Source organism: Serinus canaria, chromosome 15 (genome assembly GCF_022539315.1).
Source record: "Serinus canaria isolate serCan28SL12 chromosome 15, serCan2020, whole genome shotgun sequence".
Taxonomy (NCBI): domain Eukaryota; kingdom Metazoa; phylum Chordata; class Aves; order Passeriformes; family Fringillidae; genus Serinus; species Serinus canaria.
Genome location: NC_066329.1, coordinates 6,110,689 through 6,136,606, shown reverse-complemented (window position 1 = coordinate 6,136,606; position 25,918 = coordinate 6,110,689). Strand labels below are relative to the sequence as shown.

At 42.3% G+C, this 25,918-nt stretch overlaps 1 protein-coding gene across 2 annotated transcripts in view; it reads right to left on the bottom strand.

The window, feature by feature from the left end:
* MAPK1 (mitogen-activated protein kinase 1) overlaps window positions 1–22,296 on the bottom strand; it is a 33,132-nt gene extending 10,836 nt beyond the window's left edge. For both annotated transcript variants that reach the window (XM_018916539.3, XM_009092338.4), the window contains exons 1-4: window positions 21,935–22,296; window positions 6,464–6,646; window positions 5,239–5,428; window positions 861–977 (exon numbers count right to left, since the gene is read on the bottom strand). In XM_018916539.3, coding sequence (XP_018772084.2) covers window positions 861–977; window positions 5,239–5,428; window positions 6,464–6,646; window positions 21,935–22,077 — 633 coding nt within the window. In that variant the 5' untranslated portion in view covers window positions 22,078–22,296. The remainder of the gene's footprint in view (window positions 1–860; window positions 978–5,238; window positions 5,429–6,463; window positions 6,647–21,934) is intronic.
* Window positions 22,297–25,918: the final 3,622 nt, after the last annotated feature.

The window sequence follows — 25,918 nt, the reverse complement described above, 5'->3', positions numbered from 1 at the left end:
TTTTTAACCTGACCACCTCTTACAAACACAAAATAGATTTGTTGTGAAAGCCTTTGATAAGTGGAAGTGGATAGCTCAGTGCTGTGGCCTTGGTGAGGATTTAAAATACAAGATGTGCGTTTAAAATACAAAGTGCTTGAGCACGCTACTGACACACCAAAACAAATCTACCAACTGGAAAAGCTGTAAATCCTACACAGGAACAACGGCTGTCCCAGAATACAAAATACAGCTCCAGGTGTCACCCAGGTGTTTTGCTAACAAGTGTCTGGCTGTGGGACTGAACACAGGGATTCTGAAGAACACCCACACAAGGATTGGATGCACCTTAAAACAGCCACAGAACACAACAGTAATTCCAAATATATAAAACCCAAAGGAATGATTTCACGAAGACTATGGGAATGCAATTAAGACTGACACATAAGAAGGATCACATGCCTTCATTCAGAATCAGATTCACCCTCATTACACATTCTAAACCTAAATTAAGATGTCAAGATGACATTAAGGCAACATTTGCAGCCTTGATGGAGGCAGCAGCGGAATGCTCATTCCTACCACGCCTGTCCTGCTCAGTGGCACAGCAGGTGATGGAAGCAGTCTCGTGACTTGCAAGGAACTGGAGGTGTGGAAGTCGAGCACGTGATTTCTCAGTTCTAGTACCCAGTAACTGATTCTGGAATCACAACTTATTTCAAGCCAGTAGCTCTACTGGAAACCCTGTCCACTTCTCCCTAAGACTGTGCGTGCGTTCTGATCCTAAAAACACAGAAGGGCTTGCTGTTCCAAGCACAGTTGGAACTCACAAGGGAATAAGCAGCAACAGCAGCACCCCAGCAGCTCACTGTGGCCCTTACCTTAGAATTCAGCATGATTTCAGGAGCCCTGTACCAACGTGTGGCCACATACTCTGTCAGGAATCCTGTGTGATCATGATCGGGATCTGCAACGCGAGCCAATCCAAAGTCACAAATCTGGTTTTAGAGAAGTAAACAGGGGAAAAAAGGCACATTAGACACACATTTCCAACACTCCAACATTACTGATTCACCATTCCTCAATCAATGATGCAACACCTACAAATGCAGAGACGGCAACCTATGCTTTTAGAAAAGTTATTACACAATGGTGAAGAAAAATGGTTTGGATCAATTACAAAGAATATCCAACTGCCATTCAGGGGCCAGTAAGAATAAGTAAAAATAAGAAACAGTTCACAATTTATGTTCCACTACAGGCTTGCTTACAGCACCTTTGCCAAACAGGCAAAGATGCACTGCTCCAACCTCTCAGAAACTCACCAGAAAACAAAAAGAATAGCAATAAGACTTCGAGAAAACCTAATTAGCAACCAACACATTTGTAACCAAGTTCAACACCCTATCTTACAAATGCTATCATCATAACTGCATTTTTGCATATGAAACAACCTATCCAATAATGAGATAATGGTAGGCTGGAGAGATTATGGGCTGTTGAAGGAAGCATAAGCCTAAAAGACAAAAAAAAAAACCCTCCAAAAACAAAACACAAGCAAGAAAGTATTTCTCAACACCTTATAAGGAAAACAGTTTTATCAACTGTTTTATTAACTATGAAAAGAAAAACAAACACCAATTTAGACTAGTGAGTTCAGCAAAAAGAAAAAGGTGGTTTTAGTTATGCTCTGGTAAGGAGGCTCAATGGCTTTCAGAGCTATTTAGTGTCTAGAGAGAAATTAAGAAAACTGAAAATGTGAAGACAGACTGCTGTAGAGCAGAGCAGCTGCTCCTTTCTTACTGTCCCAAAGGTCAATGGCAAGGTTGTTGAGTGGCACATTAGACACATTCCCAAGCTTCTGTTGCTCCCCAAAAATACCAGGTTATGAATGCCCCACAAAGTATATTTCCATGAAAGAATATAGACTTTTAGGAAAACTAAGCATCAAATGTAGGAGTGGCAAACAGTGGGAGTTTCCTCTGCTACATTTGTTTTATAATATTTACTCTTAGATAGTTAATTGTGTACAGTGATTATATTGAAAATGTGAAGTGAAAATAGGCTGCAGTCAATAAAGTCACTAATGATAAATCCTACCAAAACCACAGAAACTTCACTTTGCCCTAGCAGATATTTCTAAACTTTCCTGTAGGGACACCCTGTCAGTAAAATAACTGATAGAGCAGTTAGGGAAGAAATACTTCACCTGACTAAAAGCTGTATCTGAAAGACAAGACTCAGCAGCTGGCTGTTACACAGAGGGTCTGAAGAAAAGGCAAAGATGAATGCCATAAGCCAAGCTGCATGCCATTACTTTAGCTACATATTAAAAAAATAAACCCAGCTCACCGAATCCTTAGAATACAACCCCAAAAAGAACCTTTCAAAAGCATGGCAAGGCTCTCCCAGGCTACAAGAACAGAGCAGCTGCCTTGTGTGCAATTAGCTTACATAAAGAGACTCGGTACAAGTAATCAGAAGAGCCTCCTCTAAAAACAGAAACTAAGAAACTGTAGAGGACAGCTTAGAGACTCCAGAAAATAATTATGCAGCAGGCAAAACTGTTGTAATCTCTTCCTCCTAACCTCGAAAAAGCTAGATAAGATTATAGGCAAAGAGACTTGTGCAGAATTTCAGCATTACACAAAAGCAAAGCACTAGGGTTTGTCACTATTAAAACAAAAGAAAAAAGACACTGGTCCACAGTGAAAAGCAAGAACTGAATTACAGAAGATGTCTCTAAATCTCTCAACTCAAGTAGAAAAATGCTCATGGGATGGAAAGGAAGAATAATGACAACCAGAACTCATTAAAATGACAAAAAGCCCCTGCTGACTGGAGCAGAAACAGGTTAAGCAGAAAAGCAGAAACACCATTAGTGAGAAAGACTTCAAGGTTGAAGCTGCAAGGAAGAGGTTTTGGCTGCAGAGCTGCCAGGAGTGATAGCACAGAGTGAAAGGGACGCTGGAGATCCAGGGCTCTGCCTGCAGCCCCGGGTTAGGGACAGGCACAGCCCTGGCTGTAGCTGGGGAGGGCAGACCCTTCTCACCCTGCCCAAGGGACACCCAGAGAGCAGCTGCACTGCTGGAGGGGCTGTGGGGCCACTGTGCCTGTACAAATGATGATGCATAGCAGGCAAAGCACCAGGAGCTGCTTTTTAGGCTTCTCCACATGAATGAAAACAATAACAAAAATAAAATAAATAATCTGAGATCAATATAATAACAGGCAAATATTCTTGGCATTTTGACTAAGTCATAGCACAGAATAAAAAACTACATAATGAAAGACCCAGGTAATCAGTCAGTACTTCATGCCTTGGAGAAACAGAACAGATGCTACTGAGACAGAAGAAATCACTTCCCGGCTAAATAAATTAAAAAAAAATAAATAAAACCAGCATCCTAAGCTATATATTTAGCTTCCACTTCTTGTAAACAATGTTCTTGCTATCAGTATCAGGGTTTTTTAAACAGAAATGGCTTAAAATTGGATGAAGTTATCAAGCAGATGGGAAGATTTAGGAGGATCATGTACATGCAACCATTTACTAAGCAAATGAAATGACACCAACAGTACCACTAATATACTGAAATATCTGCAGTTGTATTGTTGAATAGCCTGTGCCTCTGTATTTGTATAAAAGGAAACAGAGAAATTAAGTTTAATTGCTACTGATCAGATGGTGGTTCAAACAGTTGCAGCTCCTGAGTAAGAAGTAAAATCCTGAAACAAACACTAACTTGCAGCTTTCCTTCCAAAAAATCCCTCTCTCATCACCTTCCTTTCATGCCTGCCTCAGCAGGTAACAATTCTTGGTTGTTTTATTAATTGTGAGTTTTCACTATATAGACAGAATTGAGCATGGAGCCAGTCTTTAGAATGGACCAGCATAGGAACAGCAAAGCATTGTGTGACACTCTTGGAATTGTGACAAACCTGTACAGCCCACAACTGGTTCACACTTTGAAGAGGGTATTTTTATTTTGTGGTTTGTTTATTGAGAAAGTTAGAGCTACACTAAAAATCAAAGGGTAATTAGGAGCAAGACAGTATTCAACAAACACAGTTGTACCACCTGGGATCAAGCACTGTAAACTCAGCAGTTCCACTCCATCAGTGGCCAGCAGCAAATACATGAAATATATACATTGTATTTATATATACAGTGAAAAGGCAAACAAATTCCAATGCCTCTCTCATCTTCCATGGATCTGCCACTGTGCGACTCTAAACCACAGGGAGCACTCAATGAGGGTTTTTTCCTGCTAACTTGCTTGGTGTTTTTTTAAAAACTGCACTATCTAGGGTGCTCTATGATACCAAATTCCACAGCTTAACACTGCTGCAAGTAAACTTCACCTGCTCCTTTCCTCACTGCCATCCTTTTCCATAGGTACAGACAGTGAACACAGCTGCTCCCCAGTCACTGTCCCTTTGCCACTGATAACGTTATCAATGCTGGCAAATTCTACAGGATTCCTCTCTTCCTCATGCAGTATCTCCCAGCAGAGGAGACCCAGGCTAAATAGCTCTTTGTGTTATGGAGAGCAGTACTTTGAAATCCTGCTCCCCTCATATCACTGGCAGAAGTGTAATAACTATGATCACAGACTCAAAACCAACTGAAAGGTACAGAATGGCATGTTTTCTGTTTTATTCTCTATTTCTGTTCTATTTCTTCACACTTGGTTTGCTTTACTGAATGCCACTAAGCATTGAGCTGACATTTTCCAAGAATCATAACAGCTCTAAGCTCATCCTTCTCTAGTATTAACGAGTACAGAGCTGATCACTGGAAATGCAAATTAGGAACATTCCCTCCCTAAGTAATTGCCATGCATTTAATCAGCACCGAATCTCACATGCCTCTTTAGCTGCCCACTAATATGAAGTCCTTTTCCAACAACAAAACATTAGCAGTGTAAACAGAAAAACCAAATCTTGAAACATACACAGTTCTGAGTTTACTTTTGAGGTAAACATGATGCGGCTTAAGATCAGTATTTTCACCCAGCTTTCAAAGAGGCTGTTTCCAAGTCAGCCTCCAGATGGAAACAGTGATGCACTCATTACAGCAGTCTAACGGATTCTTAGTAACTCAAATCTTGATAATTATTTTATCAAACCAAATAATGTTTTGGCAATCTTTCCTGGACAAAAATCACAATACCCAGTAAAAACCCCACATTCATGGCTACAGCAGCTCATTTACGAAAACCACGTCAGGAAAATCTGTAAGAAATTTCAGCTCACCTTGAGATCACATGTGGTGTTAAGCAGCAGATTGGAAGGTTTGAGGTCACGGTGAAGCACATTGGCTGAGTGGATATATTTTAACCCTCTCAGAATCTGGTAAAGGAAGTAACAAATGTGATCATTGCTGAGGTGTTGAGTCTTTAGGAGCTTGTAAAGATCAGTCTCCATAAGATCTTGCACAATGTATCTGTGGGGTATTAGATGTAAGGCAGCAAAAAAACTTGGTGTCATGTCAGATATCAACATACAGTACCCAAGGAAACTTCTAGAACATCTCTTCTCTCTTATTTTTCTGTTTGATGACAATTATGACATCGTGTAGCTGATTCTTGCTTTAGAAGTTTGGAATCCAATCAATCCAGTTACATGATGCAGCCCTTTATAGAATAAAGAGGCACCAGCATGTGATCCTCTCAAATTAATCATCATAAACCTCTATTTCTTCATAGTAGAGCTTGACTTTTACGGAATCTTAATTTCATCTGATTCCTATCCTGCTTGCCAAGAAACAAAGGGTGGTTTTTTGATTAATGAGTAATAAGCTTCCAAGATACTTGTTTGCAATTGCATAAAAGCAGGAATGTAGAAGATCTCATCATTTCTGATCAATTTTCTCTACCATCTCCCCACTTTAAAAATTCAACTGTTCTTCTCTACTCTCTCTATATTTATCATGCTACATTGAACACAACAGAACTGCTCTTACCAAAGTTAAAAGCCAATATACTAGTTCAGATTATTTTTTTAATTAAGATTGCAATGAAAATTAAAAGAAGGGGCTTTTTTTGGTTTCTTTTTTTGCTTTGACAGGAATGAGTTCAGTAAAATTTTCTTCCCCCTTAATTCAAGAAAATTTGAGACAATTATAGCAGTCTGGCCATTTTACTTTCTCATCAAAGCAACCAGTTGTAACAGCAGCTCTACTAAGAGCAAATATAGTTTTAGAATTATATGACTAAACTAAATTTTCTCTACAATGTTGAGTTCTTTGCCTTGGAAGATAGAAATTATTCTCTTTTCCTGGAAAAGAAAGAATTAAAACAGTGCTCATCTACATCAAAACTATAAACTGATCAAATACTATTAACTTCCCTTTTGATTTACAATAATAGAAACCAACTTTTATTAACATTTAGGAAGAAAGAGGATGAAGGGGAAGAAACAATCAAAAGAGAGGAGGCAACCATTGCTAATGATGCCAAATAACACTTTGAAAGGATACACATCTTTCATCTGTTCAATAGTTGGAGCTCTGATAATGTCATTTATTCCAATAATATTCTCATGCCTGAAGCGCAGCAGGATCTTGATCTCTCTCAGAGTTCTCTGGCAGTATGTCTGGTGCTCAAAAGGACTGATTTTCTTTATAGCAACTCGGACTTTGTTGACGTTATCATAAGCAGAACTAGAAGAGAATCAATAACATCAATTACAAGGAACATTAAATTCATTCAATTCAGAAAGAAAGAATGTGAATTCATTTAATACGGGGTGGGGTGCATTTTGTTTCATTTATTTTTATCACATGGGGAGAGGTGGCAGTGACACATCTTTTAGTTTGGTGAGCTGACAAAACACTGTTGTTCTTTCACCAGCCTATTTGGGTCTCCACAACCATTGGCTTTCCCAGCTGACCTGGAGTCTCTGATTCATGGGTCCTGAACAAAGAGAAAGGTATCTGTCCTCTTTATCAGCCTGTGCAACAACCAAGTCTGAGGTGTTTTCTATATGCTGCAATCATCAGAATTTTGAGAAAGTTCATCTAGAGTTAACCCATTCACTTTGGGGTGCAGAAAAACCTTCAGAAATCACCTCTTAAGCAGCAGAATACCACATCCTGTGTCCAGCTCCCACAAGTAATAGCAGTTGACACAATCTTTCGTGCTTCCATCAATCTACACTGTCAGCACCTCCACAACTGACATGGAAGAACAAAAGGGATGGAGAACTTGTGACAACACCTTGCCAAGTTCAACTCCAAAGGTAACAAGAGTTTGAGGAAAGAAAGCTGTATCCAGGTACACACATGGAGTGGAAGCAGACAGCAGCACAATGAGGATCACAGTGACTGTGACCCATGGTAAGGAACTCACTGCCTCCTACATTTACATGACTCTTTCCAGGAGCTCAGAACTCCATTCCCACACTTTTAATTTGCCTTACTCTGCTGAGATGCCCAGGTACCTGGTGACCAGGTAAAGCAGAATAACATGCAAAAATCCAATTAGAAAGGAGAACTTAGAGGAATTTAAATGCCTGGCCACATCAAGGCTCTTTGACAACTAAGCAGAAATACGGTGCAACAAGGTTTTTGAGATGGTACTGTCATCACTGGATGCAAAACTGTTTAAAATTTCTTTCATTTCTTTCATGATTCAATTCAGTCAGTTAGGGTCATAAGGAAGATCTTCATACAGCACATACATGTGTAACTGTAACATCCTGTAACATCCTTTTTGCACGGTTTTCCCATTCAACTCCTTTGACCTGCCTGCATCCCCTGGCCAGCACCCACAGACAACACCACTTATTTGCCTCTAAAAACACTGAACTCAAATGCTCCACGGGGGAGCTTTGAAATGCCACATGCTGAGCAAGCATTCATTACAACTGTTGCTGCTGCATATGTATAGATAACACATTAGCAGTTCCTCAGTCCCAAAATAGATAATAACCAAGTGCTGTAAGTGGAACTTGGCATCCCCTCCAAGGGCACTTGGGCTCCAGTAATTTTCTTAGCTCATCACCTGTGGTGTTTACAATAGACCAGTGAGGTCTGTCACAAGCAGAAAACAAAACCAGAAATAACTCTGAAGCATGAACAACCTGGATTTGGGAAAGAAATGAAAGAATCCTATGGGCCATTTCATCATTATAAACAAACCTCCTGCCTCCTCCTCTGTACTGACGTGAGCATTTTTTCTGCCACAATGCAGAATCTTACTTCCTTTCAAAGGACTGGACAGCAGCAGCTATGCAGAGTACAAAAAGGCAAAATGCCAATATTTACCCATTCATGCTGCTTATATAAAAGCTTCCAGTCTCTTAAAATATTTGATAAATCAGTTATTGCTTTGCAAGGGTTGCTTATTGATGGAAAATATGTTCCCTTTCCTTCTACAGATTAAATGAACATGAATTCATCAATTAAACATATCAAGATTTCTTCTCCGGTAGCTGTTTTGCCTACAGTCCTAAGCATTTCTTAGCAAAAGGTTTATGCTGTCATTTAGAAAAGGATGGCTAATTTTGCTTTCTGATGGTTCAACTAAAATACATTGGGTTCACTGAGGAAAAAAGCTGCATATTTGGAATAAAGATGCAATCAGTTTCCTCTCCGGGGTACCTTCTCCATACAGTCATCACTAGCACAGCTAAGCTTCCATTGCCTCAGCTGAGGGGAGGAAAACTGAAATATTGTCTAGTTGAAACATTAAAAGGGACACTGGATTTATTTCTGATGTCACACTTTTTGAAATATAAGCCTTCCTGTAACTTGATTAAGCATCCAAGGGATTATCTCAACTTCTATGAGCAAGAAGCTAATCATACAAGCAGTCATGTACACTTGCTGGTGCATAATATTTTAAATGTCATGCATAATGCAGGTACATTGAGAATCTGTATTATCTGGTTAACACTATTTCACATTCTCAGCCACAGCCCTTAAAGCACATATTGCTTAAGTAAACTCTGTGACCCTTTAAAAATGCTTTCTCGATTTGACACGTGCTATAGGAAAGTGTAAAAGCTACACATTAGACCGAACTTTAGTGGCATTGTAGAGTCAGGCTACAACCAGACCCCTACGTGGCCTATGAAGCCCTATGGAAATAACTGACTGTGCAGGAACCCCTTAAACTCACAGAACTGGGTCCTTTGTAAGGCAGACTGAACTACGTCCCAAGCTTTCCCCCCATCCAGCCGTTCATTGCCTGCCACCAGCAGCAGATTTACACACTCCTCCCCAGAACTCTGTGGAAGAAATATGCTGCTCATAGTGTGCATTCCAGTAGCTGCAAACAAAACCACTCTGAAGGAGCAAATGCAGGCCCTGGTGCATCTCCCTGCAGCCCATGCACGGCTCATCTCTGCGGGTTGCAGCCGCAGCTGCAATTACTGATCTCATTTGCAGCTCCTGATCACCCGTGCTCCCCCTGCAGTCCGACCAGGATCAGCTCCACAGCACATCCCATCCACCTCCCAGTGCATTCTAAATTTAGATTATTTGCATTCTAGCAGTGCTGTCCCAGTGTGCACAGTGTAACCTATTTGTCTGGGCTGTCAGCTTCTACTAAACCTCACAACAGCTGGTTATATTTGCAATGAAGCAGTTAACTGGGACATCTTCTGAAGTCAGGAACTTTCTAATATCTTGACTTTTTTCCAGAGAAGATAAAAATCTGTAAAGTGGGAATAACAGTTCCCATATTAAGAACTCTTAGGGTGCCAGTTTGTTGCTCTTAGTTTCTAATCGTTAAGCACATGTACTGATCATCACCCACAGAGCAGTCCCATTATGATGAATCTAGACACCGACACTTTAAATATTCATAAGGGAGGATTTATTTCCACCCCAATCATGTGCAGCCTCACAAGCTGAAGCAGCAACCATTGAGCTGTGAGTGCTATTCATCTGTAATGTGATAAATTTAAATATAGATTTTGCAACTGCCCAACTGTTGTAGCCACAACATTATTCCTATTTCAAGCCGTGGTTACTAAACTGTGACAATCTGCAATGGCACCGTTATTTTGATACTTTTGCAACATTGTGTGAAAATCAATACAAGCCCCAGCAGCAGAGTTTATCGTTCCCGATTTTGATTATCTTGTAAATACATAACAAAGTTTTGACTAAGAAAAACGTTAGGCGCAGCTGCACAAAATAAACAAATGAGTATTTAAAATCCAAGAATTTGGACCACATAACTTTTAAAACCAGTTTTTATCCTTCTACTCTCTAGTACCAACTTCCTTTTTAACCAGAAGTGCAGGGCGGGGCTGCTTCCAAGAGCAGTGACCAGAAAGGCACCGCAGCTCTGAGCCCACAGCGCTGCCTGCTCGGGCGGCCTCGGGCAGGCGCCCCTCTCCCATGAACTCTGGGCAAGGGAAGCTTTCTCCAGGCACGTGTGGCCCAGTGCCAAAGCTCAGCCTCTTCTGCCCACAATGCCTGCTGCATGTTCTTCCACCCATTCCTATTCCTCGCATGTCTCATTTGGGGCAGAACTGGAACAAGTGAGAGCACGCCGCAGCTGCCGGCAGGAAAGGAGCCAGCTCCTGGCAGTCCCTGCATCCCACACGGGGCTGGTCCTTCACGCTGAAAAACAACTGCCTGCTCCTCTGCCACGCTGCCTGCAGGCTTCCCCCACCACGGGATGTTCTTCCAACATTTCGAGGATTATTCACCTCGTGGCTGTCTTACAGGCTGCTCTCAGCAAACACACACGAAATACACAATGCCACCGGCAAACATCCTAATTACAACTCTAAATAAAAGATTGATTTAAAGTTTAAAAGGGATTTTTTTAATCAGTAGCTTTGTGTTGCTGTGGAAACATGATTCCAAGGGCATATCCAGAGATAAGAATCTTTGTGAAATATTGGGTAATTCGGCTTACTCACAGAATAGGAAAGGCAAAAATAATTCCCAGCAAGCAAGCTGATCTAGGAGATCTTTATTCTTTTCATTCAGTCTACATTTAGCTCAATCACGGACATTTCCACAACATGCTGACATTTATCAAGTTACAATGCAAATAGCTTAAACTTATTTTTAAGACTCCTGTAAATAAAATAATGCAATATTATGAAACAGTAACAACCACTCTAACAGACTGTTCGCTACAACTTTTGGGGATGACGAAGATGGTTTGCAGAAATGCAGATTTGCAGAGGGTTTTGGTCTTTTGTTTGGAGCTGTTTTTTTAATAATCAGATGTTAACCCTTCCAGATTCTTCAGAATTACTTTCTTCTTCTACATTATTAAACCACAGAGAGCAGCTACAGTGTATGACTTTTTAATACAGAGAAAAGACTGGAAAAAGGATAAAAATAGTCAAAGATTATTCGAGGACACTGAGTAATGTGTCATTTTTACACTGTTGAATGTATTTTTTGCAGCCAACTGTAAACACCTACGTTTACTAGAAATATTTGTTACTTTCCTCCATTTATTCATAATATTTTGAAGACAAGTGTATTATTCATTAGACTTTTTTATTAAGACTAATTTACAAAATCAGCACCTGGTTTTAGAAGGAACAAGTGCCTACTTATATTGGGATACATTTGCTGTGTTTCAAGAAACCTATTTATAAAAAGACAACCCATGTCACAGTTTCATTTTGATTTCTCAGCTGTCTCTAGAAGAGGTTCTCAATAACAAAGCATTTCTCAGGTTTGTCACCTGAGAATTCAGGAAATAAACTACAGAAACAGGGGCATCTTAATACACTTCTACTTTCCTCCATTAAACATTTAGTTTTACAGACTAACCCCTGCCATGTAGGAAAGTCAGCAATCCATGAAAATGGAGTTACCTCACTATTATATTCTTCAAAAACCAACAAACAAGTAAAAAACCAACAAGGGAGAAAAGAAATATAATTTCTCAGTGTCCTTTATTGTACCTCAAGTCCATTGCAAGGTGCCCATTGAAGCTGAACTGGAGCTGCAGACTCCACTGTGCTTTTAGTTAACCTCTGAGGCTTACTGGGTCAAACTGGAACAGCACTGCCTTCACCTCTACCACCTACTGCTTCAGTCATCTTCCTTTTAACAATCCAAATCCATCCTGATAGTAAAGCTTCCTGCTACAATTACGCCAACTCCTTCCTCCCATGACAAAGGTGAATAATTACTCTGAAGTGATTTTACTCAGATCTGATCTACTACAGGTTTCTGCCCTTCACACCACAAATTCTTAAGGCACTTTCATAACTTCCTAAGATTTGCTTTCTTTTTAATTCACTGTATCTGCTCAAATAAATCTAATTAATACTGGTGAGACACAGGCACAGGCTTCCCAGAGCAGCTGGGGATGCCCCATCCCTGGAGGCGTTCCAGACCAGGCTGGAGAGGGCTTGGAGCAACCTGGTCCAGTGGAAAGTGTCCCTGCAGGGGGCTGCCTCTACTTCATCTTTAAGGTCCCTTCCAACTCAAACCATTCTAGGCTCTAATAGGTTACAAAAGGCACAATTTTATTTTTCAGAATTTGAAAAGTAATATTTGATGGATCCTTACAAAAAATTCAATTTTAAGCTACTTACTACGCACATAATAATTACTTAATAGTATAATTCCTTAGATCACTCCTAGTATTTTGAAACTGAATAGCCAGTCATGCAAAATGGAGTCTGTTAAATTAATTACTTTTGCCAGAAGCTCAGTCAATTCATAATCCTGGGTGTGGCAGACCAGATGACTTGTTTTTTGTTAGCACCTACTAAACAGAACTATGAAGAGCAGCAGTTCTAGAACTACACCTTAACACTGGCTATTTCACTCAAGGTTCTGTATCATTTCGCTAAAGATGTTATTTAATTTTATAGTGCTTTGAATAATCTTAGTTGTTTGGAAAAAAAATCAATTCTCTCAATCTCTTCTAATCTATATTTTTCTTTCTACACCTTTAGCTGTAGAACACTGACTTCAAACCACCACATATGCCTACTCTGTTTTTTGCCACTTCAAGTTAGTCTTCAGAAAATAGAAAACTCTTACATCTCACTTTATCTACTTCTTCCCATCCCACTTCCCTTCCCTATTTTAGAGGTTTACTGGTTCTCCACTGCCAGTATTTCCTTTGATAGCATTGATGCCAAATTTAACAAACTTCACTACATTTAAAGGCCCCTTGGCATCTGTGAAATAAATTCGTTCCAAAGGCACCAATTGCTTTTGATAAAATATCACAATATTAAATATCACTATCTTTCTCCTCTGTATATAAATTCCTGTGGGAATGAATTTTGGGCTAAAATTGTAAGAGCTTGGCAACATGAGACAACCTAAGGTCTCAGTGAATTCCAAGGAGGGGCTGGGTTCACTCTCCCTTTTATGCCTCACATCCCTGCCCTTTCTCACTTTTTTGGTTGGAGCAGTGCCTTTCTTTGTGTCAGTTCAGAGAACTAAAGCAGCTCCAAGTTGAAGCAGGACCAGTAAAGAAGCCTTTACCTGCATAGTCTTATTCCCTTTCAGGGTCAGCACCAGCACTCATGGGGCTTTGTGTCCGTCATTTCAACTTCTCACCTTTCAATTTTTTTTTTTTATGAAGTCACTCTTCAGCTAAAGCAGCTTTCCAACACAGCAAATGCTCCAGCTGTGCAGGCCCAGCACAAGAGAGGAGTAAGGAGTGACAGAGCAGAGGCATGGAGGGAAAAGCTGCCCCTGCAGCAGCAGCACAGCCCAAGATCAGCACAGGTCAGCTTGCAAGGCTCAGCTCAGGGATCTGGGCCTCCCAGGAGAGCTCAGCCTCCACACAGTCGATGAGGTGCCCAACTCCTCCCCCTGTGCTTAAGGCTCCTCAAGGGGCAACAAAAACCCACCAGGACAGCAAAGGACAGGTCTGCAACATCATTACTGTTACTCCAGAGCCTGGAAAACAACCACCACATCCCCAGGCAGGAAAGCGGGAATCAAAAGTGTGTGCAGGAAACACTTCCCTTTTCCTAGAGAGAAGGGAGAGCAATACCAGAGAGCTGTGAGTGCTGATAGGATTAACAAATCCTCCAGTGTGCTTTAGCCTTTTGTCTGCTAAGGTTCTAATTTGACTTATATCCCAGATACTCCTCCTAAAATCAGCTTATTTAATTGATTCCACACCACATAAATCTTCAGAAGAGATAGTTCACAGTATTTCGTTCCAACAGAAAACAGAACAAAATCATCCATGCACACTCAAAAGCAGAGATTTTTCTAAACCTGATGTAAAAACATCAGTGCAAAATGAAAACTATCCCAAAGCACTGATGAAAACAAGGTCATAGCTACTGCCCACTCTGCCATGGTTGGTTCAGTATTTCACTTGCAAACCAAAACAACCAAACCACTAGCACTGAGCATGCATCTCACCGCTACCAGGAGTTACTTCCCTTTGTGTAAGATTACAAGGCATTTTCTGAATGTTTTTTCCATGTTTCTAAAAAGACATGCCAACAGTAAACCCTCAGCACATTCACAGCTTGGTGGTTTGTTCAGAGGAGGTATCAGCATTAAGACATGTTGGCTCCAGTAGCTGAAAGGAAGCTATTTCAGAATTATGAAACACTAAAAAAAAAAATCCAATATAAAAGTCAACCTGAATGTCATTTGGGATATTTTGCAACATCCAAATCCCAATAAAATTGGGCAAATTTCAAACTGAAGCATTTTGGGGAGTATTGATTTGGAGTGCTCAAATGACCTGAAATTTTACTCAGGACACATCAGCAATATTTGGTGAAGCAATCAGCCTTCCTTCTGAAGAAGCAAGAAGTAATGTACTGCAGTGGCAGCTGCTAACGTTAAGAAAAACTGCAAAATGAAGTAATTGCACATTATAAACTGTAGCCTAATTGCAAGTTGCTTGTACTTAAAACATACCCACAACACAGACGAATTGCTTTCCACCATGTAACAAAAACTCTCATTTGCATCCTAATCACCACAGAGTATTTCAGTATTTTATGAAAATTCTCTTAAAATACAAAAGAAGGGCTTCCAAGAGAAGAGATTTCCTCTTGGGGAACTTAGGTTGTGATTTTGGGTACTACAAACAGATGGACAGTAAAAGCATGTGCACAACTCTGCTAAAACCGAACTGTCATGAAGATTCTGCCCAAATCTAACAGAAATATTTCTACTACAGCCTTTCTACAAGACATATACACACACAAACCAGCACTGAATCCACCAGTAAGAGGTCACTGGGCTGGAGGGGCACAGCACAAGCCCAGGCAGCATGGAGGCAGCTGGGGCAGAAGGGGCTGAGGAGGAGCCGAGGCTGTCCCTGCACTGGCTCTCCCCAGCGGAAACGGGTGGAGACAGGAATGCTGGTGAAACAGAAACCAACTCCTGCACCCCGATGGAGCACAGGAAACCCTGCCAAAGGACTTACCATCAAATAACACCATCTGAATCAGTGACATTTATTACAAGCTGTAATTATCTTACCAATCTGCCCGCTCAAAGCTGACAATGAACTGCATTTGGTTTTTTGTGCACCTTGCAAAAAGATGAGTTTGAGAATAGCTCAAACATATCCAAACGTTGTACTAAAGCAAAGGAAAACAAGCTCTCTTCTGAAAAGGAAAATCATCCACAAGCGAACCAGCATCTTTAATAACCATCCTGCCAGTTAACAGAACACAGATTTCACACAGATAAATCACCTGAAATGAACAATACTGCTGAATTTCATATTATTACACTATTATTTTTATTTCCCTTACAACACAATAACATAGAAGCTATATTTTTGAATACATTTATAGCTCCATACACTTCATTTGAGTCATCTGGAAATCAAAGTCAAATACAATTGAAATCACTTAATAAAAATGTTTCTGGGTTTGGGATTTTTTTATCAGATATTATTTATTAAGTTCCTAAAATAATTCACTTTAAGTGAAAGACTTCTCAAAATTATCAGAACTACATCCAACTACATCCATGAGCAGTGCCAGCTCCCAGTGATGAAGGCTGAGCAAGGACTGAGCTGTGTCATGCGCACAGCCAGCAGGTCAAGGGAAATGATGCCTGCTGTGAGGGCACATCTGGAATTCTGCATCCAGTTTTCCTCCCTTCCAGTACTGGACCAAATCCAGCAGAAAACCATTAGGATGCATAGGGAGCTGAAAGATGTGACATGAAAGAAAAAAAAATTGAAGAAACTGGGTTTGTATAGGCCAGGAGGGGAAAAGGGGTAGTGGTGGAAAACATCCAACTGCTCTTTTAAGTTACATAAAGGAGAATCACTGAGAAAAGTGATCCAGATTCTTCTCAAAGAGTACAAAGGACAAGAGGGGATGGTCCCAAGTTGCAGCAAGGCAAACTCTCATGTTTTTAAGGGGAAAACTATCACTGAACAATTGGTTTAACACTAAAACCAGAAGTTGCCCATAGATGTTGTAGAATCTCCATCCCTGGAGATTTTGGAAATACTCAGTGGACATGTTGAGCAACTTGGTCTAATTTTGACATCAGCCCTGCTTTGAGTAGGAGGTTGGACTACATGACCTCAGAAAGTCCCTTTCAACCTACATTATGCTGGGAAATATTCCATAACAAGATGTCATAAAATATTTTCATTAAATACCAAATCAATCAGTTATTTTCATTTCTAGATCACAGCTGAAAACTGACAAAGCATCAACAGAGAAGGCATTAAAAAAACCTTCTATATTGGCGAAGTACTAGTTTTCAACACAAGCTGAGCTCTACACCTACTCAATTGGTAAAGCACCAACTCTTCTCTGGGCTGCAGATCCCCACCCCTGAACAAGAAGCCACTGAACTAACAGAGCCTGGTCTCCTACAAATACATATTTCTAGTCTCAGGAGTAGCTATAAATCTATCTGTGGAACTGGGGCATGTCACATCTCCTTGGGGAGTCTGATTTCTCACATGTGACCCAATACAATCTCTTCCCCAGTGGAGCAGCATACAGGATTCTCTTCACTTGAGCAAAATACCTATTTTTGTGAAACCTGCAGAATAACTTTCCATCTTTAGGACTTTTACCATCGGTCAGATTTGATGGAAGGCAGGCAACAGGTACTAGAATCATATGTGCGGGTATGGGAGATGGACAGATGCAGCCATATACACATGCCTTATTTCCTTAATAAAGCACGCTTCTAAGAAAACCCCTAAGTTATCTCTGTTCCCATGGGATGGATAATGCTGTGCTAGAAAAATGTGTATTTATTCATAAAATGCAAGTGTCCATGAGCTGCACTCTTCAGCTAAGCCAGTATCACATTGCTCTGGGCTGACAGCTAAAGTTGCTACCTCTTATCTTCCATAAACCTGGAAGACAGCTCTGACACGGAGCCAGTGGCTGCTGCCCATCCCTGCTGCTCAGCTTGTGGGGGCCACCAGTCCATCACCGGGGAGAGCAGGAAAAGCAGCTCTAATTTCTCCTTTGGGTTCCCACGCCAGGTTAGGTAAGTGCTAGAAGCTTGAGTGACTGAAGGGAAGTGCTTACATCTGCCTTCTCCCCAGAGGGAAGAAGCTGATAACTAGCCGCCAATTACACTCCCTAATTCCCTCCTCTGATCCTTGCACTGGGGCGGGTTGGCGAAGTTGTATCAGCTCCCTGCTGTCTTTATCACACAGACAGAACATGTTAATTACCAGGTATGGACACCCAGACCCAACCTGTGCTCCCTAAAAGCACAGACAAACAGGGGCACGGGTCCCGGCACTGGCTCCATCACTGAAGGGCTCTCTGTCTCTCTGGATCAAGGCAAGAGTTAACAGAACAAACATGAACGGCTCCTTCTGATCACTGCCACTGAGCAACCCATCCCAGCCACCATGTTGACCCCCACAGAGGATGCAAAATCCACCTTTTTATGTAACTCAAAAGAAACTATTATGCAACCATCAATTCCATTCAATTTTCATGTTTTAACATCAATATCTATGCCTTGCAGATCGTTCTATTTCTGATTTATTTCTGTTTTTAGTTTCTTTATTAATATGTTTCTCCTAATTTTAAATTATTGATGCTCTAAAAGTAGGGCACTTCCATGAAACAGTAGAGACAAGTGTAACTTTAAAGAATCTACTTCAAATGTTTTAAGTATTCTTTTCAGTATTACTTTAACATTTAACTATTGACTACCTAAACTTCTAATGTCACTCTTTCATAGCACATCAGTAACACAAAGCTCTCTTTGTAACACAGCAAATTCAGAGCAAGAAATCCAAAATTTGAGCTTGCAGATTATTTTCTTCCAACTGCACTCATCTGCATTCAACTGCTGATTTATAAGCAGTTATTTGCAGCACTGATATTATTTCACATTCATGTAAGCTTGATGACAAAAAAAAGCTTCCAAAAGCTAGGATAAAAATCAGAACATCCCTATCACATTCAATTCACCATTTCTTTCCAAAATGATTATTTGTTTTTTACTATCAAATTATCATCCCTGCCAAATTACCACTGACCAACTGGAGGAAGAACAAGTCACGCTGGAAATGTAAAGCTCAACTCTATCATCTTTTTATTGCTGTTCCAGTGTGTTTGAAGTATAGCTTGTTAACAGGCTACTTTAAAACAATACTACTACTAATAATAAAACCAAGCCCACATAAGGAGAGAAAGAAACAACCCCAACAACTTTTCCCAATTTGTTGTTTCTGAAACTCTCAGACCTGGTCTAAAAGTGTGTTCCATCTGACTCTGATGTTGATAACATCCTATCACTGAATGAAAGGGAAAGTCACTCAAAGAACTTTACCCCAATGCCCCTCAAAAGAACTAACAATTCTTAAGTGAAAGCAGAGAGGAAGAAGACAACACAACATTTACATAGATTTGGATAAATTAAGTCAGAGTAACAAACATGACTGTATGACTAAGTAATTGCTCAAAGAATGTCCTGCAGTCCTAGGAAGTGCTGAGGATTTTGGCTCAAACTTTGCTCTGTGCTCAGCCCTTAGTTTCACATGCAGAATGACCAAAAGAAAAACGGGTTAGAAAGGGGCTCTGAGAGGGATCCACCTCCTACCACTTCACCCTCTGCAACAAAAAGCAAAAGCCTGTATCACAGGCTGAACGATTCTGGCAGAGTTGAACTGGAGGACATTAGGATGGGTTTTGGCCTGATAACCTGCCTTTTCTGCTTAAGAAGCTGAGAAAGTGCAACCACAACACAGCAGTAAATACACTGCTCTGCTGAGTTTATTTTTACTCAAAATCTGATTATGTAAAAAAATGACTGCACTAGGGAAAATAGTTAAATGCGTTTAAGGGTTTTCAAATCCAGATGAGAGAACATTCACATAGAGTCTCTTCAGCCAACATCTTCCTCTATTTCCTGTACTGGTATTTTATGTTGTGATCAATATTTCTCAAACATTATTCTCGCTGTTGCAAAATCAAAATGGAAGACTGACCATAACAGCACTATCCTAAGAATACTTCATTTGCCCTTTTACACATATAATCAAAAGCATTTTATTGTTTTCAAATCCCTACTCCAATAATGGAGAAACATAAGAATTAGGATAAAAACAAGAAAGAGTGAGGGATTTTAAGAGCCAAATGACACTCGTTTGCCATTTCACAAGCCTTATGGCACAGTACACTTGTAAATAACCATCATCTCCGAAGAGCTCCACATTAGCTGTGGGTCTAAAACAAAACCGTCCAGGCCTGCTTTGCTTTCCTTTATTAAAGTGTACAAATTCAAATGGATTTTGCAGTTGCAGGAAACATCTCCATCTGCACGCTCACAGCTTGCCCTCTACCCCACCCCCTGAGAGAGAAGCTTCTGCAGATCCTCACTGCATTAGCAACCAGAGCAACACACGAAGCACAGAGCAGTGAAGTGCACAGCCTGCACGGCTGGGATTGATAGGCAATCGCATTTCATCGAGTCACCAGCACACGGCACAGCTGCTGTGACAGTGCTGCAAGTGCATCCAACGCTTTCCTGATCATGTACATGCTATAAACTGAGACTTTGTTCCCTGTCATTTCACACCCAAGGCACAAGAGCAATAATCAAGAGCACAAAATACATAATGTGGCATTTAATGTTAATAATTTTATAGCAGAAAACACAGGAGCCAAGTGCATATTTCAACTGAATTGGAGATTTGGAAATTTTGATAGTGATTTTGTACAACATTCACAGCAGACACAAAGTATCAAAAGAAGTTTTCAAATAAAACCCAACCTTTTGGATTTGGAGTGGAAACAGCTTCAGTGTAGAAGTTTACCACACATGAATTGGAGGGGCAAAAGCGGCCCCGTTTCCCCTGTATCTGCTCACTGGCACAGAGATGCCAAAAAAGGGCATCAACTGCCATCGTGCTACTTCTTGCAGTCCCTGATCTGTGGTGAAACATTTTAGCTTTTCCCTTTGCTCGTGAAACACACAGTTTAACACCCGTGGAAGGGAACTGGACTGTCCCCAGCACACACCTCGGCAATGCTATTCCCCAGGACCTTCATAAACCTGACTGTGAGTGCAAACCTGTGCAGCCACTACTGAGATTATCTGCACTCATTTCCTTACCCTGGTTCAGATGATAAAATAACCGTAATAAAGTACAGCCTGTACCAGAAGCTACATCAACAAGTTTTGGACTAGATATATTGCTGCGATTTCTAACACTGAAACAATAACAAGATATTTTTACACTGTAAACTGGATTTCTGATTCACATTTTGAAGGTTCTTCCCACAGCAAAAAAAAAAGTGAAGGCCACAACACAAAACTCTAAGAGAGAGGCTCATCTCTCAGCTAAACTCAGGCCTAGATGAAAGCTCCCTCCCTGAAACACACAATGACTTCATCCTGACAGGCCAGCACAATTCAGTGACTATGTGCAAAAACCTACAGCTATAAAAATCTGTAGCGCACAGCTGAAGGCTGTGAGGTGTCCTCACTGAGAAATGCACTGCTTTACAAAAGATTCCTCATTAGAGAGAGAAATTAATGCTGATAAAGCTTTCATGAAGTCACAGCCTGTAAGTCGCTTTTAGTACTTCTGGTCAAAAACCATACTGAAGAAACAGAGGCAGTGTTGCAAGAAAGTTGATAAAACTGCAACAAAAAAGACTTTTTCATCTGCATCCCTTAAGTCATTTCAGGACTACAGGATTTTTTTAACTAATGGAAGACAAAATATGAAATCTTAAGGCCACTGAGCATGGCAGGTTAATAACCCAGTCATTAGATACACAGATCACATAGCATCACCCCAGCCCACTGAGATTGCTAAAAAAATCCATCTCACACTCTTAATCCAGTTAGTTCACGGTTTTTGTAGTTCGTTCACGGCGCTCTAGAAGACCGATGTTACCCACAGCAAACATACACGATAGCTTTTCAGCGAGACTCAGACTAAGTCTTTATAATGCAATAGAATTTAGAGCTAGGACAGCTGAAGAGAACTTTCACCTGCACACGTTAACGCAGGCACTAACCCGGCCAGCTCTGCAGCACAGCCAGCACGTCCTGAGCAAAGTCAGGCAGCGGCAGCAACTCCGGTGCTCAAATTCACCTTTTTTATCCCCCACGACCTCGGGCTGCTGCAGCCAGGTGAGCCCTCTCAGGGCACTGGAAGGGACGCGAGGCTGCCAGCGGGATTTACCACCTTCCCCCCCTTCCTGAACGTCTGCAATTACACTACGTAGACGGAGGAAATAACGAGAGCGACCAACTCCAGAGGCACAAGATTTAAAGAAAATAAACGCAGGAGCGAAACGAAACGAGACGCTCAGCTGCACCCACCGACGGAGGGATGGGGGTGCAGGGAGGGAGAGGAAAGAAGGTGATGCCGGAGAGACAACCTCGGGAACACAGAGGGGGAGGCAGAGCTGAGGAGGGCGAGACAGAGCTGCTCCCCCTCCCCGAGGGCAAGGGCGGGCCGGGCCCGCGGCCGGGCAGGGCGGCGGGAAGGAGGGAGGGAAGGGAGGAGGGAGTTGTCCGGGGCAAGGGCGCTGCCCCGGCGGCCGCACTCACCACACCATGCCGTAGGCCCCCTCGCCGATGTAGGAGAGGTTGGTGTAGCGCGGCCCCACGTCGAACACTTGTCCCCGCACCATCTCCGGGCCGCCGGCGCTGGCGGAGCCGCCCGCAGCCCCTGCCCCCGACACCGCCGCCATGTTGTCCGTGCCGGGAACCGCGGTGCCTGCGTGCGGGGGGGCGGAGGCGGGCGAGGAGGGGGGCGAGGAGGAGGATGCGGGAGGGAGGAGAGAGGAGGAGGAGGAGGGAGGAAGAGGCGCCGCCCGCTTCGGCCGCTCCGCCGGTCTCGGCCCGTCGGCCCCGTCAGCGCCGAACCCGCCGCGGCCGCTCTGAGGAGGCGCCGCCGGCCGCGCGCGCGCGCACCGCCCGGCCCGGGAGGTGGAAGGGGGGGAAACGAGGGGGGGGCAAGGGCGCGCGCGCAGGGAGCGGCGCGGGGCGGGGCCGCACGCGGCAGGGGGCGGGGCCGGAGGCGGGGCCGGGGACTGCGGTAACCGCAGCCGCTGGGGAGGGGGCGCGGCGGCCGTGGGTCACGTGGGGCGCGCGGCGGGTCACGTGGCCGCGCGGCGCCATTAGAGGCGTCAGGTGAGGGGCGGGAAATGGAGCCGGCCCCGGGCCGGTGTCAGCGCCCGGCCGGTCCCCAGAGCTCGGGCACTGCGATAAGGGCGAGTTCATTTGTGACACTCCCCGATTTCAGTGCACAGTTTTGCAAACTCTTTTTAGCGTGTTGTTTTTACATGTAATTACGTTTTCTTGTTCGCTGCTTCCCGTGTAAATGTAAATAAACTTTGCAGGGGAGGTGAAATCTCAGCTGAAGGCTTGTCGCGGTTTGAACGCTGCTTGCAACAATGCCGTACCTTTTCTGTTTCTCTGCAAGGCAGAATTTTCCTGAAAGAGCTTTTTCTTGTTTGCAGGCGTCTGTGCACAAGGATCTTAACTCTACTTCTGCCTTTTTTCCTGCAGTTCTCTACTGACCCTGACAAAAAGTACTAACCCTTGGTGACTGCTGACATTTTCACTGCCAACATCTCTGCTGCTTCTTATCGGTCCCTGCCTTGAGGCTGTCCCCAGCCATGTCCCTGACAATGTCTTGCTTCTCCCCGAGGTCATTTCTGGCATCCCCACCTTCTTCTGGCCCTTCCTGCTCCCTGCCGGCTTCCCCTGCCATGGCCGAACCATCTCAGTGTCCCGACGCTGCTTCCAGCGGGGCGATCCCCTCTTTGCCCCCCGCTGCCTCCCCGGGCTCCGGGCCAGCTTTGCCCAGGGTGGGGAGGGCAGTCCCGGCTCTGGCTGCACCCCCAGGTGTCCGCAAGGCTCCGGGTGCCACGCAGCCCAGGTGATGGAGGGAAAGTTGTCAGGGACGAGCACCAAAATCTAACCAAGCCCCCTCTGTATTTAACAGGCATTCAACGCTACAGATTGTATTTGACTGGGATAATGCTTCTGATGTATTAATTTTTATGTGTGCATAATGGTTTTTGTTTCATGATGTGTTCTGAGCTTCAGAAACACAGCATTATTCTTCTCAGAAATTTCAGACAGCAGTAAACGTGAGTCTTTAAATTTTCTGAAACCAAGTAAAGTATTATTTTAAAGGTTCTCTAAAAATGAAAATTTGCTTACAGTTCTGATTACATACATAAATAAATCTGTCATCAGCAAATACAAAAGAAATTATTATGGAGAATGTAGCTTAAACACAGCCTGTCATATCAAATTTAATTAAAAACTGGTGTGTATCTAAGTTATTTTTTACCTTCACTGCGATGCGTATGATCAAAAAGGAAACCGACCAGGCAGACCAGGAAATTGTGGAAGGACTGTCAGCTTCTTGGAGCACTGTGTTCAAATATATGTCTAATCCAATTAAGCCCAAATAAGTGGTCAGAGGCTATGGCATGCTCTCCCAACAACTCCTGCCATGACAGGACTCGGTGCAGCATTTCAGTGAAGCTCTGCAGTTGCTGAGATAGGCAGAGCAGATGGGAGTGGTATCAATCAGTTTTCAGCCTACTTAAATACACTGCCATTACCTGCACTTAATGTTGGGTCTTTTGCCTTAACAAGGTGACATTAAAGCCTCAGTTCTGGAAAGCACATAAATGTGTTTTAAGAAAATTATGAGTTCCATCATCAAAATAGAGGGCTGTGTTGGGGGAGAAGAGGTGATACTAAAAAATTACACCAGATAATGAAAAGCAGAAGGAAAAAACCTTTTTATTTCAAACAGAAATTAAAGCAGTGCTGAGAAGAGTTTGTGTAAGCAGAAACAGGAATATTAAGAAAAAGCTAAGCCATAAGTTAAGTCAGTGTACATACGTCATGGTTTGGACTGTCTCCATCTTCAGTCAAGTTCAGGAGTCACATGAATGAGTTCATCCTACAATCAGGATCTAGAAATTCCCTGCACTGTTACTCGTTTCTGCTTTAACTGTTAATTCTTGTTCTGTAAATAGGTCTCTTGAAAAGGGAACATTGTACCACAAGGCCCTGAGCCCTGGGATCAGCAGGGCCGGGTCAGGCCGAGGACAAACACTGAGGAGCTGCCCTATGGTGCCCCACATAGTGGGGGTGGGAGGCATCTCAGATCTTTGTGCTAATTTAAAACTGAAGCCACATCTCCTAAAATCATCATAATTATAGCGGTTGTGTGATTTGTGTGGGACATTGCAGCCATGGCTTTCTCGGTAGCTGCTGTACCAGTACGTCAGCACCAACCTGAACTTCCCCATCATCCCAACCAAGCAGAGGCACTGAGTACACACAGTTTTACCAGAATTGTTTAAAAAGACCTCAAGCCTTTGTGCGGGGGTGATGAGAGAGAGAAATAAGACATGTTAAAATGTTTTATAAAGATATATTTTAACTTGTAAGGCACTCAGGAACCATGGTGATGGTTTCTGAAATTGCTTAGGTATGAGCTCTGATCCACAGGGAACTATCCTAAGATTCAGAAAGAGCATCAGCTGGTAATAATTTCTAGTCAGTACCTACCTGGGCTTGACTGAACAGGTGACACACATCAGAAATCCCTTGAGACTGACCCTCATGAATGTTGACCACTGCTTTAGCAGTGTAAAGCAACCTTAACAAAAATGAGGCTCTTGCTATAATCTTGCACTGCTGGGAGGTTAAAAACAATCTCTCATCCAAATTGCTGGGCACTTGGTGCCAGAGCAAATTTACTTTTACCCATTCAACATTCTGATGGACTTTGCATGGAGCTTACTGTGGCTTAGACACCATGGAGTTAAGATGAGAAAACAGATTGCTGTGGTTGTTCTGTGCATGCCAAGGGGAGCACAAAAGATTATTAATTGCAGAATGATTCTGACAGTAACAGCCTTGATCCTGCACTGGGTATCATTCCATCACTGTCAGAACCTGTCACTGTTGTAGGAGATGTATTATCTATCATGTTCTGGTTAGTTTTGCTGTTCACAAATACAGTTTGAAAACACAGTTGTAATTTCAAGTCATTTTTGTGTTCCTTAGTTTTGAGCAAGTAGTTTACAATCATACTCTAAATATTTTTAAAGGGATCCATTTTACAGCAACCTTAAAAGCTTGCCATATAAATCTAGCTATTTTAATTAATATACTGACATTTTGTTGCTGTCTATATAAAATTAAGTTGCTTTTATTTTTCAACTGCAGTAGTAGCAGTATCCAGGCACTGTCTTGCAGTTCAGTAATGGAAATTTCCCAGCCTCAAAGCACACTCTGTCTCAGTCAGCTGCAATAAAACTCTGAGTGATTTCAATATTGTTGTGTGCCTTACTTGTCCTCGGTTATCTGGAGCTTGTATCTTTTGAAAACCAGCAACTCCTCATGAGCTTGCTTCATCTTGCCCAAGACTTAAAATTCAGTAAACAAGCTGGGGATGATAAGAGAATTGAATCACCAGATAAAAAGTTAATTTACAGGACTGACAAAACGAAACATAAGCGTATTAAGTATTTACACAGCATATTACAGCGGCTT